The following is a 17433-nucleotide window of genomic DNA, read 5'->3' as shown; positions in this document are numbered from 1 at the left end:
GGTTATTAGGCGGTTCGGCGGACACGCTGTGCCCCGAGCTCAGAGGCTGACGGACGGACACGATGTTCGGACACGCTCGGTGATTCTCCCCGCTCTCCGGTTACTCGGCAGGAACTCCGAATTATTGTCGTTTCAGCTTCATGTGTCGACATTAGCGCCACGGCTCCGAGTGACACATTTCACCGCTGAGAGGTCGTTTCATCGACGGCTGGACCTCCGGACCGAGCCAGTGTGTGTGAGGGAGAACCGGACCGAACACACACCGAATAACCTGACCTGTTTTATGGATTAAAACCGCGCAAACACCGCCAACATGTCGGGCTGAGGACGCACATAAACCAGCACAGGTAGGTCATGTTTACACAGTCAAACCAGGTGTGTTGTTGCACATGTTACAGACAGGTGAGGCGGTGCCGAGAAGTCCAAACACGGTGTGTCAAACACCTGATCTGCTTTGTGTCCTCGAGAGGAGCGAACAACTCAATCTGCCAAATCCCATTTACAATTAAAGCAAATTAACGTCACCTTCGACTGTGGCTGTTTCTTTACATAAAAAACACATATAAAATATTAATTTATGTTTATTATATTCTTGTGTAAAATTCGGCTCATAATAGTTCATTAATAGTTTGGTGTAAATTAATTAATTACACTTTTATTAAAATTATTTAATTGTCAGCTCAGGTGTGTGCTGACGTTTCAACCTGCTGTGGGGTTAAAAAATATATATATTTTTATGTTGGTCATAATCTACAATCAGAAATCAATATTTATTAAAATGGGGAAAAAGATGTTAAAGGCATTACAGGTGGTGAGAAGCTATGACAAATCCCCCTCATAATGTTGACAATGTGAGGTTTAATTAGTCTGCAGCTGAATCTGCTTTATTATAATAAAGATTCTTACACATGAAAATAACCATCATCCGGCTCCACGTTGGGAAAAACACTTTACACCGAATCCCATCCAGAAACTCGGCGATTCAACGACTCGGCTTTCTGCTGAAGTCTTTTACGTCAGCAGGAATCAAATGTTCCTTTTGCATAGAAAGCTACATGGATCCATTAAAAGTAATCGGTAATACATGGTGGATTATTATGACACATAGTGCCAGATTTCTATTCATGATTTAAGACGATAATTGTGACCTCGGTCTGCAGCTGTCACGAACATCTGAAGGGTTTTTAAAGAAACATTTTAATCAATTTTTAACACGGGGAAAATATCAGGAATTTAATCGTCTGGTTTTAACTTGAAATTAAGTCCAGACCAGCAGATGGATCTCAACGCCTGTAAGTTCAAGAACAGCCAAATCCAAGTAAAAATGTTAATCATTACAAATAAACTCCCACAGACTGTGTGTGTGTGTGTGTGTGTGTGTGTGTGTGTGTGTGTGTGTGTGTGTGTGTGTGTGTGTGTGTGTGTGTGTGTGTGTGTGTGTGTGTGTGTGTGTGTGTGTGTGTGTGTGTGTGTGTGTGTGTGTGTGTGTGTGTGTGTGTGTGTGTGTTCCTCACAGTCCACGCCGAAGTTCGGCAGTGAGGAATAAATGTCTCCAGAGTTTTTCGAGTGAGTGTTTGAAGGACGACTCGGCTGTGATGGATAAAACTCTTCTTTTCTGTGTTTGAACATTTAAAAGTCGATCGACCTTCAGAAGTCTTCGTCACAGCTGCAGCACGCCGATCAATATCTGCTCACGTTAAGGAGCTTTAATCGGACGCGTTTGAGGAGATAATTTGTGAAATTGAGTTTAACGAGGCGTCGGCCTGCCGCTCGTTAACTGGTGAAAGAGGAGCCGATTAGATTAGATTATTAATCTGTCAGATTAGAGAGTTCAGTTTGATCCACGAATGACAGAAAAGATAAATATAGACAGAAAAACGACACCAGGCGTGTCCCGCTGAAGAGTTCTTTCATCTTTATTTTACGTCAACATTAACGAATTTAAACGCGGCGTGACGATAAGAAATAAACGACCTGCTGGATGTGAAGAGAAAAACGACTTCCTGTTCAAACCCGAGTCGCAGAGAGACGCTCAGGTGAGAACAGGAATCCTTCCCCTCGCTCGTACCGTGCGGTCGAAGTGGATTACACCAGCAGAGGGCGCTGTGTGCTTCACAACAAGCACGTGTTTATATCTAAAGATGTCGGGTCAAAGATTTTATCGTATCAGCTTTTATTGATTATCAGTCCCAAACATCCCGTATCTGTCGGGTCGATGAGCGCCGGTGTCGTTTATCGCCGCCCAACTCTGAATCCTGCAGACCAGATTAAAACTCGTTTCAGTCAGTCGACAGAAACCGGGTTCTCTGTGTCGGCGTGCTGAGAACAGAACGACACAAGCCTCGTTTTCTCTTCATAATATCTGATGATGATGAATCCGTGCTGAGACGCCGTAAAGCGAGAGCAAAGACGCCGCTCTGTCATTTTATCTGCAATCTGTTTGTTTTCCAAGAAGGTGTGAGATTAAAAACTGCTGCGTCACAACAAGTCCAATCCAAAACGCCAGCACCCGGCGGGCTCTGCCCCTCGCTCGCCAGCGCACGTTTGAATGATTCAGACAGCAGAGGAAGTGTAATAAGTCACCGTGCGTGTAGATCAGTGATAAGACGGAGTTGTGTTTAAGGCAGGAATGTGAAGGAACAAACGAGGTCATTGTCAGGAGCGCCCGGTCCGAGGAAGGAGGCGTCCAGTATAAGCAAATAGAGTATGTGTTAACCCCGTCACGCCCGGACGACTTCTGGACTGAAAACGTTCTTCCTGTCACTCAAAGATGTTTTTTTTACCTTTTCATCAGAGAGGAAACGCTGGGAGGAAAGAGAGTGGACGTCGGATTTGAACCAGCCTCCGTACGCGGGGCACGCGACATAACCGTTAGGCCATCTGGCGCCCGTTTAACGTTCGATGCATTTACTTCCTGATGGTGAAAACATCCGTTAGGAAATCGGGCGTGCAGGGTCATGTGATCAGTTTGAAACGTGAGATTGACTCCAGAAAAGGTGAACGGGCCAGTCAGACGTGAAAGCGGTTCCAGAAATGAAGAATAACAAAAACTGTCTGAGCGCTCTAACAGAGTTTTTATTTGTTTGCAGGTTCCTGCAGACCAGGTTCCCCCCCCCCCCCCCCCCTGCTGCAGACCTGTTCCCATGTTTGAGCTGCAGGCCTAACCCTGCTGTCCAATGACCTGCCAGTCCTCCGAGTCCGCCGAAAGCATCGAGAGCGAGAGACGAGCCGACAACAACTCGAGGGCTGCGGAATCGGACGAGAGCCGCATCGCGTTTGCCATGAAGGACCTGAGGAACACAGGTACGCTCTTTATTCCACCTGAGGAACACAGGTACGCTCTTTATTCCACCTGAGGAACACAGGTACGCTCTTTATTCCACCTGAGGAACACAGGTACGCTCTTTATTCCACCTGAGGAACACAGCTACGCTCTTTATTCCACCTGAGGGGAACACAGCTACGCTCTTTATTCCACCTGAGGGGAACACAGCTACGTTCTTTATTCCACCTGAGGGGAACACAGCTACGCTCTTTATTCCACCTGAGGGGAACACAGCTACGTTCTTTATTCCACCTGAGGGGAACACAGCTACGCTCTTTATTCCACCTGAGGGGAACACAGCTACGCTCTTTATTCCACCTGAGGGCAACACAGCTACGTCCTTTATTCCACCTGAGGGGAACACAGCTACGTTCTTTATTCCACCTGAGGGGAACACAGCTACGTTCTTTATTCCACCTGAGGGGAACACAGCTACGCTCTTTATTCCACCTGAGAGGAACACAGCTACGCTCTTTATTCCACCTGAGGGGAACACAGCTACGCTCTTTATTCCACCTGAGAGGAACACGGGTATGCTCTGAGTGTGACATGTCAACATGCCCGCCGTGGGAATGTGTTTAGCCCCTCCCCCTCCTCCTCGTAGATTAGCTGGAAAAGGTGAAGTCAGAGGCGGTCTGAGCTCTCTGATCCAGTTTTGGCCTCAGAGTTTGAATCTTAAGATCGGCCAATCGGCCTGCAGACTTCACCGCCCACACACACACACACACACACACAAATTTAAAACGTGTTTTGTTTTTTTATTATTCTATAGTATGAGTCTGATTTTTTTATTTTTTTTTTCTCCCTCTCAGGTTGGTACTGGGGCAGTCTGACTGCTAACGAGGCCAAAGAGATCCTGCAGGACTCGTCCGAGGGGACCTTCCTGGTGCGGGACAGCTCTCAGAGGGATTACCTGTTCACCATCTCGGCCATGACGTCGGCGGGTCCCACCAACCTGCGGATCGAGTACAAACACAGGAAGTTCAAGCTGGACTCGGTGGTTCTGGTGAAGCCCAAGCTGAAGCAGTTTGACAGTGTGGTGCACCTGGTGGAGCACTACGTCCACCTGTCCCGCTCCGCCGACCGGCCCGCCGCCAACCCTCAGACGTCCACGGCGCCCAATGGGACCGTGCAGCTGCTGCTCACCAAACCCATGTACACGGCCACGCCCACTCTGCAGCACCTCTGCCGCATCAACATCAACAGGAGGACTCGCCAGGTGCAGGACCTGCCGCTCCCCAACAGACTGAAGGACTACCTGACGGACTACAGCTACCACGTGTAGGCGTGGAGCAGGACTCGCTGTGTGGCATCCCAGCATGCACTGCTCCCACACGTCTGAGCAGCTGCAGGAATAAAGCGGATCCTGTCTGCGCGGAGGACCGGCCTGTGCTGGTCTGAGGTCTGCGCTCGGACACGCCGCCTCCACACGTCAGATGAAAGCAGAGACTGACCTGACGAGACGTTCAAGTGCCTAACAGTCACAGAAGTAACCACGGCTCTGTGAGTCACGATGGCGTGCAGCTTCAGTCAGGAGATCATTTCACGCCACAGCCCAACGTGGCGTCTGAAACGCCGTGTGAGAAGGTAGACTGGTTGGATGGGCGGGGTTAAGTGTCTTGGGGATCGAACCCTTGACCTTCTAATTGAGAGACAACGACTCTACCCACTGAGCCACAGCCGCCCCTGGCCTTTGTTTGTAACCATGGCAACACACATTTGATGTATTGTCTCCATCAGAACTTAACAGATTTTTTTTTTGTTACTGGTTTCTTCAAGCATCGAATCTTTCGCTGTTTCTTTTTTGTTTGTTTTTTGTTTGTTTTTTTCATGCAGACCGAAGAAGTCGATATTGGAGCGATCAGGTCAAAGATGAACGAGACGAACGTTCAGGACGGTCACGATGACGCTGATTAATTTATTACTGAGTTCTGTTGAGCTGAAACTAACTTTACAAACTGAACGTTGGTTTGAATCCCGGCGTGTCACACGCTGAGACGTTAGTCGTCCCAGGCGAGCGTCTCCCCCGGGGTCGTCGCCGTGCGCCGAGACTCGAGCGAGCCAACTGTTGAAGCACAAGTTGTTTTATTGTGATTTCTTCTTTTTAATCGGATCAATAATCAAACAAATCCTCGTATGAAAACCTGTTTCAATCTCACTTCAGGTTTTTAAGACTTTTCTCCTCAGCTGGTTTTTTTCTTTGTTTCTTTCAGGTGATAGAAGATCAAATTGTTTTCTTTAAAAAAAAATTATTTCCTCAAAAATCGAGAAAAGTCATCTTGATATTTATTTATTTATTATTTATTTAATTTGTCCAACCAAAAGTCCAGAAAGATTTTTCATTGATCATCATTTAAGAAGAATAAAAGCAGCAAATGTTCAACCAAACGAATGAAACTGTCTCTCTCTCTCTTCACTCAGTTTGTTGTTGTTGTTGTTCTCCTCGCACAAAGACAACGGAGGCGTCTCATTGGCCGTCTGAGCCGCGACCATGAGGCGTTCACTCTGCTGTTTTCTGACCGGTCGATGGGCAGCGGAGAAAACAAACAGACGTGCTTTTGATGCTTTTCGTGTGTAATGAGTTTGCCCCCCCCCCCCCCCCCCCCCCGGACTCTGACCCCAGCTGGATGTAGTACGGGGAAACTCTCGACCAATAAGAGCACAGGAAAACAAATGTGCCAGTCAAACAGGAGCTGCACTGATTCTCACCTCGTCTCGCCTCATGACCCACCAACGCCACCTAAAGAAGAACTCGCCACCCAGTACCTTTTATGTATTTAAAGCAGCAGTCTGTAGGTCTACCCCCTAGTGTTTAAAATGAGTACTGCAGTCTAAACTCTAATCTCACAGAGAGCTGTCTCCCCCCCTCCTCTCACACAGGTCAACATGTGGTGGACACTGTAGCTTCAGTGTTTAGCCAGCTCTGCATGTGGTGGACACTGTAGCTTCAGTGTTTAGCCAGCTCTGCATGTGGTGGACACTGTAGCTTCAGTGTTTAGCCAGCTCTGCATGTGGTGGACACTGTAGCTTCAGTGTTTAGCCAGCTCTGCATGGGTCTGTAAAGCTTTCTGCGTTCTAACCTCTCTCCATGTTTCATCTCCAACATTGATCCTAGTTTGAGCAGCTTTCTGCTGCTGGAGCTTATTAGAAACATGCAGAGGCTTTTTAGCTCGGGTACAATCACTTCTATCTGAAGCAGTTCCACTGCCCGCTTCCATCGCTGCAACACCTGTTCACCTGATAACTGCTCTCATATCTGGCAAACCCAGGGGCGTCCAAAACGGCCTTCAAAGCCCCGCCTACCTTCTCTGGTCCAATCAGATCCAGAGCATTCAGGAGCAGAATCTAAAGTTAGAAGGAGGACATACTGGCTGCTGCATTGTTGTCAGAGAAGCTTCAACACAGCAGGTTTCCTTCATGATCACACAGGAAGAGAGCAGCTCTCTGATTGGTCCTTTGAATGATCAATAGTATCATAAAGTAACAAAGCAAAGGCTGCTGTTATCCGGCTTCTAAAGCCGCCTTTAGTAAGGTAGTGACATCACTCACTTAAACAGCAGACTGGATTTTCAGACTCGTGTTTTTGAAGGATTCCTTGTTCGTTGTAAACTCTAACACATCTGGTCGACATAATAATACGAGCTTTGTTCTTCTGTTGTGTTTTCTGTTTATTTCGCGTTCATTCACTTGAACGCAAAAAAAGTTTCTGCTGTTTCGCAGAAAAACTGTCGCTCACGTTTTCTGCGACTCCGGCTGAGTTTCCTGTTAAATCTTCTTAGATTAAAGGATTTCTTTAAACTGAAAAAATACGACGCCCGGATATGAGACAAAACTTTTTTTACGTTTGTTCCCTTTTTTTGTGTTTTTTCCGATTTGAACTCGTAACCAGATTCCATTTAAAAATGTCTCTATTCCCGACGACACATGACGACGGGGATTTTGAGCCAGTTTGAAATGAGTGAGGGGGTTGCACACAGCCAGCACGCCTGGGTGCTGTCGCCTCACACTGAGGAGGTTGCTGGTTTGAATCCCTGCCTGACAGAAGCCTCTCTATGTGGAGTCTGCATGTTCCCCCCCGTGCATGGCGTGGGTTCTCTCCGGCTTCTTCACACAGTCCAAACACATGCTGGTTAGGTTACCTGCTGACTGCAGGTGTGAATGTGAACGTCTGTCTCTACATGTCAGCTCTGTGATTGGCTGGTGATCGGTCCAGAGTGTAACCCCGCCTCTCGTTGGGATCAACTCCAACCTCCCCTGTGACTCAGAAAGGGAAACAATAAAGAAAATGAATGGATGGATTATCTTGACATTGCAACAAGTGCAATTTGTGTGATCAATTTATCAAGAAAATAACTAAAGTTGAAAAAACAATCTTCATCCAGAGACGGCGAGATAAATAAATAAAGATGGTTTATTTAAATGTTTTGATGCATGTCCGCCTCAGGCTTCCGTACAATCAACAGTTTAACCATTGACCTTTAAGAGGAACAAAATGAGAAAGTACCAGGTGTCCAAACCAGATTCACGAAGGAAAAATAATGTTACATAACTGTGAACTTTTATTGGGTCACTTAATTAATGGTTAATCAGCTTTTCCTAGAAGGAGTGCGCGTGCTCAAATCCTTCAAGTCTGATATCTGAGTCATGAATAAAAAGCACACCATGCTCCTTTTTAATCCAGATTACAAATGCTGTGTAAAGTACATCTTGGGTCGTGACAATGTGAGTGTGTGTGGCTGTTTGCATGTTTGCAGTATAGTCAGTGCACTATCACTGTTTAATGTTCCCTTGTTTATTCACTGCATAATCCCTACTCATTCTTGTCTGTCTGCTGTCTATAAGCCATCTAAATGTACATACTTACTTGTGTGTCGAATTTGTAACTAATAAAATCGATAATATTAAAGAAAACTGAGTTTTGTCGCGTGCAAAAATGTAGTTCCGCATCTTGTTTCCAGTCGAGCCGAATATCGCTGCGCACTGGTGCTCGCTTTGCGGGTGTGTTGAATTTGTGTTGAAGTCTGTTATTATGATTTTAAACTATTATGATTTTTAGAGTTTCAGCGGCTGTCAGCTGTTCACATGGACCCGGAGCACAGAGCCCTGCTGCGGACACACCGGCTGTATCTGTCCGGGCAGCTACTAGTCTCTGACTCCATCGTTCCGTTTCTGTACCAGGAGGAGGTGCTGACGGAGGCTCAGGTGGAGGACATCCAGTCTCAGCCCACGGATACACGGAGGACTCTGAGGCTGCTCGACCTGCTGCCGAGCCGCGGTCCCCGGGCCTTCCCCCTGTTCCTGCAGGCTCTGGAGGACTTCAGCTGGGTCAGAGACAGACTGCTGCAGGAGCTCCGGACTCCACCCGGACCTGCACCAGGAGCGACCTCAACAGGTACAGAAACACACCTGGGCTCTCTAGAATCCAAAATATAAGTCTGCATGCACCCAAACCCCCAAATAATTCACATTTATTAGTCCAAAACCTGCAGTTCCTGGAGTGTCCACTAGAGGCTGGCTGCAGAAGCACAGGAAGCCACATACACACCCATTCAAAAAGCCTGTTTTTACAACAGACATGAACATGTTTACAGGTGGGCGCCGTGTAACGGTTTGTCAGGAGGTTTAAAACCCGCCTCAGCTCTCAGCCTGTCGTTAGCTTGACTCAAAGTTAGCCTGAGACAGCATCTCCAGCACGGAGACCGCCATCCATGGGACTCCAGCGCCCCCTGCAGGGACACACGGGGGACTCCAGCGCCCCCTGCAGGGACACACGGGGGACTCCAGCGCCCCCTGCAGGGACACATGGGGGACTCCAGCGCCCCTGCAGGAACGCCACTCAGACTTGTCCGTTAATATTTACAGTCTGTGGTTCAGATTAAAGTCCAAAAATCTGATTAAGAGTCTACATAAAAAGTTTAAAGTATAATGGAACGACTCCATTATGGAGAGAAATCTGAGACAGAGTAAAGCTAACACTTTGTGACCGTGTGGAAGAATCCAGCATCTTGGATTTAAACATTAAAACAGCTTTTATTTTGTAGTTGTAGTTTTTTTTTGTGTGATTGGAAATAATAGAGCCGGATTCAAAGTGCAGATTAAGTCCGATTGGCGGTGATCAATGAGCGTGAACAGATCCGGGAGTTGTGACTTTTCTCAGAACAACAAACCAACAAAGTTTCCAGGAAAAGTGAGTCAACGTTTTCAAAGAAAAGAATAATCACCTCGCGAGAAAACGCCCACCTCGCATTCCTGGAAACCAGTCTGAGAAACTTCCACAACTTAGTTAAGGAAACCCTTTTTTTTTTTTACAGTGTGTGTGTGTGTGTGTGTGTGTGTGTGTGTGTGTGTGTGTGTGTGTGTGTGTGTGTGTGTGTGTGTGTGTGTGTGTGTGTGTGTGTGTGTGTGTGTGTGTGTGTGTGTGTGTGTGTGTGTGTGTGTTATGTAACAGCTCCAGACTTCACTCCTGACTCTTCAGGTGATTTATGGAGGCGTAGATACACGTCTCATGACGGTCGTTGCCTGTTTGTTACCATGGAAACAACAGAAGTCCTGCACACCCGAGGTGGTCGGGTTGTTTCTTGGTTAAATTTTATTTTTGGTTAAATTTTGTTTAAATTGAGACAAACTCCTGCTTGAGTCTAAACTGCTCAAAAACAAACAGATGTTGTTGTTTTTTTATGCTCAAGGAAAGAACGTAGCGTAGCGTTAGCGTAGCGTTAGCGTAGCGTTAGCGTAGCGTTAGCGTAGCGTTAGCGTTAGCGTCCGTACAGGTTTTTTGAAGTTTACAGAAGTTCACAGAAGTTTAAAACAAATATCCAGCGTGTGTTTCCATTTAGAGGTCGGACTGATCCGATGTAACGTCGGTATCAGATCCAATCTTGACGTGATTTATTCATCAGAGGCGCCGATCCACGTCAGACAGATGTTTTGGGCACTTTAAACGTTCTCGGCTCGCGCAGAGTTCAGAGAGTTTTACGTTCGATTAAACGCTCGTGATCCAGATGTTGTCAAATCGTGTTTGATCATCCAGACGTGGAAAATCTATCAGAAATGATCGAGCGTCCTCATTTTTCTAGTTTCAAGTTGTCAAACAAGAACACAAACTTCCTGCACGCCGTCCAAACTGCACACATACGACACGGCGTGCTGGACGCTCGTCTCGTTAACTCTTTCCTCTCCTGCACGCCAAACAGACGTGTGGTTTAATTACATACAGGCTGAGGATTGACAACATGGCTTTAAAAAGAAGAAGAGGAGTTGCTTGTTGTTCTGCTGTCTGGTCCCCTCCCCCCCCTTCCCCCTCCCCCCCCCCCCCCCCACCCTTCACCCCCCCTCTCCCCCTCCCCACCCTTCCCCCCCTCCCCCTCCCCACCCTTCCCCCCCTCCCCCCTCTCCCCCCCCCCATTGCATCTTGCTTTCCAGGAATCTTGGCAGCAGCAGTCGCAGCAGCTTTTCTCACTTAAAGCTACAGAGCCGGATGTTTCAGATCATCACGTTTCCTAGTTTACAGCAACTCCACCCCCCCCAAACACACACACACACACACACACACACACACACACACACACACACACACACGCACACACACGCAGAGGTTACACACGGACAGAGGTTACACACGGACAGAGCGTTGTGTGTCACAGTGACCTCGGAGTGAGTGAAACACAGGTTTCGACACGCTGCCTGTCGTCGAGTTAATAGTATTTTTTTTATTGAAAGCTGTCGACCAATCAGAGAAGAGCAAACATGCAACCCTCAGATAAAGTGACACTGCAGTCACATTAACGAAGACGTCAGAACTAATCAAGTTTAAAGGAGGGAAGAGATTAAAACAACGAGTGCAGGCGGTTTGTTTTGTCACAGCGCCCCCTGTTGGACAAACGTACAAAGTTTATGATCAAATTAATCCGGAGAATAAAATCTGAGAAATAAAACCTCAAACATGAACAAAGACAGCGAGAAAGTCCGAGTACACTCGAGTCCTTCCAGAGAGGGGGCGTGGCCAGACACAGCTCATTTACATATTTAAAGCTACACACACAAAAACAGCCTGTGGCGTCTTTCCTGCATGTTGATCAAGTTGGTTTTAGAAATGTGAAATTCTGTCTTCTCCGATTATAATCGCTGTTTTGTCTCTGATTGTCTCTCTGCAGACGAGTGCCGACTCCCTGACTCGCTTCTCCAGAAGGTCCCGTCGGATCGGGACCTGTCCCGGTTGGCGTCACGAATCGGGCCGGAGTGGGAGGCGGTGCTGGTGGATCTGGGTCTGTCGGCGGAGGATTTGTTCAGGTGTCGGTCCGATCACGCTCTAAGCACGCAGGCGGCGGTTCTTTCTGCTCTGATTCTGTGGAGACGGCGTGAGGGCCGGAGAGCGACAGTGCGGAGACTCGCGCAGAGTCTGAACGCCGCTCAGATCCACCCGTCGCTCCTCGAGGACGTCCTCATGTGACCCGGGACAACGAGAACGGCTTTTTTTTTTTTTATTCCACTATTAAGCTTTAAAACATTCCAAACATCAAAGGCTTTAAAGTGACTGTGAGAAAGATTTTACAAAAAATGTTTGAGCTGATCATCACAACACGAAGATCTTTGTTTTGTTTTGCTGAAGCACAGAAATGCATTAAAACCTATTTAAAACAAGGAAACATTTTAGAAATAAGAAATCTTATAAATATATTAAAGATATTCAATCAAACTGAACTCTGACTCAGCTTTCAGACTTTTTAACTGAATAATAAATTCATAAAAATTTAAATCGTCACAACTTTTCTGGTTTTTGTTTGAACTTTTCTTCGCTCTTCCTCTCGCTTTGAACACGTTTGTTTATTTACAGAAGTCGACGCCAATTCCTTTTTTCCTGTGAAACGTGTGACAGCCTTACATCACATGCTTCTGCAGTTAGCCTCTAGTGGTCACTCGATGAACTGCAGGGTTTTACACTTCAGCATCAGCTCCATTGACAACGCCGGAGGTGACCACTCTGAGATAACAGGCTGATATACATGGAGAGTTTTGTCTGAACATTAGGAATTAAAGAAAGTCCAACATGTTTCTATTTTAAACATGAACAGAGGCTGTGTGTGTGTGTGTGTGTGTGTGTGTGGGGGTCTCTCTCTCTCTCTGTGTTTTCTCTCATGTGAGTTTCTCAGAAAGCAGTGAACACTGAGCTTTATATCCTCGCCACTTCCAGGAAACTCTGCAAATATTTAAAGGCTGCTGTCGGAGGGAGTCACCGGCTCTCTCTTTGATTGTTTCTCTGCTCTCTATGAAACGCCCGAAAATCTTTAAAATGTGCCTTTTAAAGACTCTTCACACCGTCTGATGTCACACAAAAACCACGTCACAGCTTCAAGGTGTTTTCTGAATGTCGGGGCACTTTATCTTTTTGTTCAGCCGTCAGACAGAGGTAGACTTCAGGTTACACACAGAGAAACAGAAATGAAAAAGAAAGACATGTCGGGGCTTCTCGCTGTGAGGTGCACGGTGAGGTGAAGTTAGAGTTGGGAGTGTTCAGTGTGTTTGAAACACTCAGAGGACTGTAGCGCCCCCCAGTGGGCAGAAACAGAAGCATAAAGTCTGTGTGTGTGTGGTTATGTTGTAACGATGCTTCAGATATTATCAGACAATACCGTGACCTTCACTTGACCTTCACAAATAATTAAAACCTGATAAAACCTGAAAACGTGTCGCAGTTTGTTTAGTGTGAAATATAGAATACAGAACTCAAAGGAGAACAACAGTCTCCATAGAGCTCTATGTTAAAATGTCCAACTTTACAGCTGCAGTTCCTCCAGTGTCCACTAGAGTCAGTCTCCATAGAGCTCTATGTTAAAATGTCCAACTTCACAGCTGCAGTTCCTCCAGTGTCCACTAGAGTCAGTCTCCATAGAGCTCTATGTTAAAATGTCCAACTTTACAGCTGCAGTTCCTCCAGTGTCCACTACAGTCTGTCTCCATAGAGCTCTATGTTAAAATGTCCAACTTTACAGCTGCAGTTCCTCCAGTGTCCACTACAGTCTGTCTCCATAGAGCTCTATGTTAAAATAAACATGTTTACAGCCTGGTACAAAAACAGTTTGAGCTCATTTCTCTCCAACTATACGGGCTGAATGTTTATACATCTCACCTGTTTACTTTATATTAAGACTTAAAGTGATGTAGAATTAGGGGGCGTGGTCTCTTTGAGTGACAGGTGGGAGCTGCTAGGTGTTACCTCAGCTAAGTCAGTCTCTGACCTTTAACCTCTGGGCCGTGTTTGAGACTTGTTATTTTGAATATCAGACTAATAATCTGTCTCTCTGTGAGACTTTATTTATTTACACGTTAGCAACAGTTAGCAGCTAGCTGAGTCTTTGAGAATCACACCTGGACTGTTAGCTGGTTAAAAAGCCAATTTTCAGTTTTGATAGCTTAACAAGAAGTGACCATAACAAGCTCCACCCACTTCTCCAAATATGGTCACTTCGGACTACAGATTAGCAGCATGCCTGACCTGTTAGCTCGTTCACTGTTTGTCAAACATTGGTTTATTTGTGGCGTCTCGGTCATGGAGTAAAAAATGTTTTCTGATCTTTATTATAAAATTTCTCTGGTGATCTCGGCGTCGTTTCGTTAAAGCTTCAGGACGTGTGTGTCGCCTCTCATCAGAACGCCATCCTCTGATTTCTCTTTTTCTGGAGATTGTTTTTTTTCTGATCTTCTGTGAGCCTCACTTCCCAGAATGCCTCTGTCTTCCTGGTAAAATCTCGCTGTGTGTGTGTGTATGTGTGTGTGTGTGTGTGTGTGTGTGTGTGTGTGTGTGTGTGTACAATCACTCTTGGTCATATTAACCCTGATTGGTTGCCTGCAGGGGGATGTGGGTCACTGCAGAAACACAAACAAAAACAAATAGGACAGAAATACACACGCACATGGTCTGATTTTAGTCCAACAGTCAAGGTGTCGAGATGTTCTTTTGAGATATCACGTGTTCAAACAACGATCGAAACAACTAATAAGTACCAAAGGCTTCGAGAAAACCTTCAGATCTTCGGATGTATTTGAACCTTCAGCTGCTGAGAGAGAGAAAAAAATATGACATTTTCTCTTAAAGGAAGAATGTGTGACTTTTTGATCCAGCAGATGTCGCCCTCGAGCTCCATTAAGAACCATTAAGTGCAAGTGGTGGACAAAATCCTCCTTGGCCCCGAGCTGCAGTCACCTGTGTCCTGCATCGTTGTGTTAGCATGCTAATGCTAACACAAATAATCAGTGAGTATGTTCTTCTTCTCTTTATAGAAGGGGAGGAGCCGGCCGTCCCGTCCATGTAAACACAGCTCTGACAACAACTCAGCCAGCAGGACTCCAGCTTCTCCCTCATTGCTTACAGTGACTCAGCAAAAATCCTGCAGTTCCTGGAGTGTCCACTAGAGGCTGGCTGCAGCAGCACAGGAAGTCACATACACACCCATTCAAACAGCCTGTTTTTACAGCAGACATGAACATGTTTACAGCCCGGTCAAATAAGTCTGATTAGCTTGTGTCTCGATCGGCACACATCAGTGTGTGTGTGTGTGTGTGTGTGTGTGTGTGGGTGTGTGTTTGTGTGTGTGACCACATGACTGTGGAGTAAACAGATTCATGTTTACCAGACTGACATACGTCGGGTCATGTTGGACAGACAATGATGTCAGCAGCAGACAACAGGAAGATCCATATAAGGAGATGGACTGATCAGGTGTGTGTGTGTGTGTGTGTGTGTGTGTGTGTGTGTGTGTGTGTGTGTGTGTGTTATGGCGCTCACAGCCAAGGAGGAACAATAATCTGTTCCCAGGATGCTGTGATGTGACAGGGTGAAAACGTGTGCTCCATATTTTAAGAGTTTAATAATCTTGCAGAATCACTGATTTCATTTCTTAGAATCTGACCTCCGTCTCACCCTGATAAACCTCTAATGGCCCTAATTCACCGCCATAAATAACACTGTGTGTGTGTGTGTGTGTGTGTGTGTGTGTGTGTGTGTGTGTAAATATGCAGGTAAGCCGCATGTCTGCAAGGAATCAAACACGTTGTTATTCCTGGTGCATTCTGGGTCAGAAGTCCAGCAAAGCACAAATCAGTCTGAAGAGGTTTAACACTGAACAGCCTCTCAGGTGTGTGTGTGTGTGTGTGTGTGTGTGTGTGTGTGTGTGTGTGTGTCTGTGTCTGTGTGTGTGTGTGTGTGTGTGTGTGTGTGTGTGTGTGTGTGTGTGTGTGTCTGTGTCTGTGTCTGTGTCTGTGTGTGTGTGTGAGTGAGTGAGAGTGTGTGTGTGAGTTCAAGCAGGAACACAGCTTAAATTCTGTCACACATTAATTCACTTCTTCGCTCACCTTAGCCCCTCCCTCTCCTCCGACAGCTGAATCGGTGCGTCAACTCGTTAAATAATCAACCAACCAGATTCTACCATTACCTGTCTTAACCAATCAGAGTTCAGATACCAACCCCTCATTATGCCCCTGCATTCTTGCATCTCCACCACCAGGGTCTAGACTTCATCAGGGGGGGGGGGGGGGTCCACCAACTGTCCTCTCTAATAAAGGCGTGTGTATCGGAGGTGTGGTTATGTGGGGGAGGGGCCCAATGTGAGATCTGCACATGGGGCCTTGAAAACCCTGCAGACGGCCCTGGACTGGATCACTCAAGTCTTATCTCCACCAGCAGGGGGCAGACTGACGTCACGAAAGGCCTAAACAAACACATGACGTCACTTCAAAAGAGCAGACAGCTTCAGGCTCTAAATCAAAACAATGAAGATCCCAAATTTAAAGATGAATAAATCCTTAAAAAGGGAGATTATGAGGACTGCAGTGTTTGACATTAACCCCTGGATTATTTTTATCTGATATGTTCAGATTATTTAATCCTCATCATTTCATGTGAAAACAGGATTTTACTGTTGGTGCTCATTTTGACTGAATCTGCTGAATTTTCAAAATACTCTTAAAACAAACATTATTGTCAAATGTTCTTTAAAACGGATTTAAATGTGTATGGATTTAGATGTATGGGTATAGGTGATAAATGATCAATAACAGAAGGTTCCTGTAGGAAGTGTTTTCACTCTGAAATCTGAAGCTCCTCAGATCAAATATTTTGAGAGAGAAACGTGTTTTAATGATGTGCTGCATGTTGTAATTTGAAGAAGATGAGGGGGAGGGGGAGGAAGATGAAGAGGTGGAGGGGGGTGGGGGTGAGGAGAACGAGGGGGAGGACCTGTGTGTGTCTCCATGCAGCCTCCGGAGCGCAGGGCGGGGCGACGCCGCGCAGCAGCAGCTTCATCCCGCTGACCGACACCGACCTCCTGCTCGTCTCCAGGCCGCGGCATGGACGCCGGAGCCCGGCCTGATTCCTCCAAAACTCCGCGGGTCCGGTTCGAGCTGTGCTGCGTGCTGAACGACAGGATACCAACCGTTCTTATGCTCATGAAGATGATGATGATGATGATGATGATGATGGCGGTGTTCAGTTAGAGCTGCGGAGCGGAAACGAACCGCAGACTGAATCTGTGCGCGCAGCGGAGCATCGCGCTCCGATGCAGCAGAAAAATCGCCATTGTTTGGATGCGCAGCAGACCGAGAGGAGAAACCCGGACTGTACCAAGACTGTTTGACATAAAGACACCATGCTTCAACCGCTGATCATCACCGCGTGTCTGCTCTGCTTCGCGCAGGTAAGGACGCCTTTATTCGGCTAAACGCGAGCGCGCGAGCCGCTGCTGCCGCCTGTCTGGATGCGGTGAAGCAGCAGGGAGGCTTTGTTTGGTGAAACAGCTCAAAACATGCATGGAGGTTCCTGCTGGATTGGTGTGAGTGCTGGTTAACGTGTGTGTGGGACAGTGCCGGGTGGTGGACCGGGAGATGGACGCGTTGTGGCACCGCAGGTCGGTTTGTGCGGCAGCCAGCAGCTCGTGCGGCCCCGCGGAAAGTGGGTCAGTCGGCTGCAGCCTCAGAGAGTCCCTGCATGTCTGTCAGCATCACTGAGGATCACACACACACACACACACACGCACACACACACACACACAAACCTCCTCTGTCTGGAGAACAACAGGGTGTTTCATCCACAGCTGCTCCTCGGTCTCCTCTTACCT

General features: G+C 46.8%; 4 protein-coding genes across 6 annotated transcripts in view; 3 read left to right on the top strand and 1 right to left on the bottom strand.

The window, feature by feature from the left end:
* Positions 1-152, bottom strand: part of ncaph2 (non-SMC condensin II complex, subunit H2) — a gene marked incomplete at its 5' end in the record, with an annotated part of 977 nt that extends 825 nt beyond the window's left edge. The window contains one exon of the mRNA XM_079335056.1: positions 105-152. Coding sequence (XP_079191182.1) covers positions 105-152 — 48 coding nt within the window. The remainder of the gene's footprint in view (positions 1-104) is intronic.
* On the top strand, positions 7-5713 carry socs2 (suppressor of cytokine signaling 2). Of its 3 annotated transcripts, none has more exons than XM_079334919.1 (3): positions 7-347; positions 3090-3303; positions 4138-5713. In XM_079334919.1, the coding sequence occupies exons 2-3, from the start codon at positions 3177-3179 to the stop codon at positions 4608-4610; spliced, it is 600 nt and encodes a 199-aa protein (XP_079191045.1). In that variant the 5' UTR covers positions 7-347; positions 3090-3176; the 3' UTR covers positions 4611-5713. The 3 variants fall into 3 exon arrangements, with proteins under 3 accessions (XP_079191045.1, XP_079191044.1, XP_079191043.1); XM_079334918.1 differs by lacking the exon at positions 7-347 and adding an exon at positions 2160-2996; XM_079334917.1 differs by lacking the exon at positions 7-347 and adding an exon at positions 2160-2996 and having other exon boundaries at positions 3071-3303.
* A 2550-nt stretch (positions 5714-8263) lies between these two features.
* cradd (CARD and death domain containing adaptor protein) lies at positions 8264-12080 on the top strand. Its single transcript, XM_079334805.1, has 2 exons — positions 8264-8717; positions 11479-12080. The coding sequence occupies exons 1-2, from the start codon at positions 8408-8410 to the stop codon at positions 11772-11774; spliced, it is 606 nt and encodes a 201-aa protein (XP_079190931.1). The 5' UTR covers positions 8264-8407; the 3' UTR covers positions 11775-12080.
* A 4478-nt stretch (positions 12081-16558) lies between these two features.
* Positions 16559-17433, top strand: part of ptpro (protein tyrosine phosphatase receptor type O) — a 41792-nt gene continuing 40917 nt past the window's right edge. The window contains 1 exon segment of the mRNA XM_079334809.1: positions 16559-17013. Coding sequence (XP_079190935.1) covers positions 16966-17013 — 48 coding nt within the window. The 5' untranslated portion in view covers positions 16559-16965.

This window comes from Symphodus melops (assembly GCF_947650265.1).
Source record: "Symphodus melops genome assembly, chromosome: 22".
Classification (NCBI taxonomy): domain Eukaryota; kingdom Metazoa; phylum Chordata; class Actinopteri; order Labriformes; family Labridae; genus Symphodus; species Symphodus melops.
Note: the sequence above shows the minus strand (reverse complement) of the source record. Positions and strands in the feature narration are given on the sequence as shown.

Excerpts from the sequence above, each read along its gene's own strand:
- socs2 (XM_079334919.1), top strand. The coding sequence starts at position 3,177 with ATGACCTGCCAGTCCTCCGAGTCCGCCGAAAGCATCGAGAGCGAGAGA. Across the intron at positions 3,304-4,137 it reads GAAGGACCTGAGGAACACAG|GTTGGTACTGGGGCAGTCTG; the intron begins GTACGCTCTTTA and ends TCTCCCTCTCAG.
- cradd (XM_079334805.1), top strand. The coding sequence starts at position 8,408 with ATGGACCCGGAGCACAGAGCCCTGCTGCGGACACACCGGCTGTATCTG. Across the intron at positions 8,718-11,478 it reads ACCAGGAGCGACCTCAACAG|ACGAGTGCCGACTCCCTGAC; the intron begins GTACAGAAACAC and ends GTCTCTCTGCAG.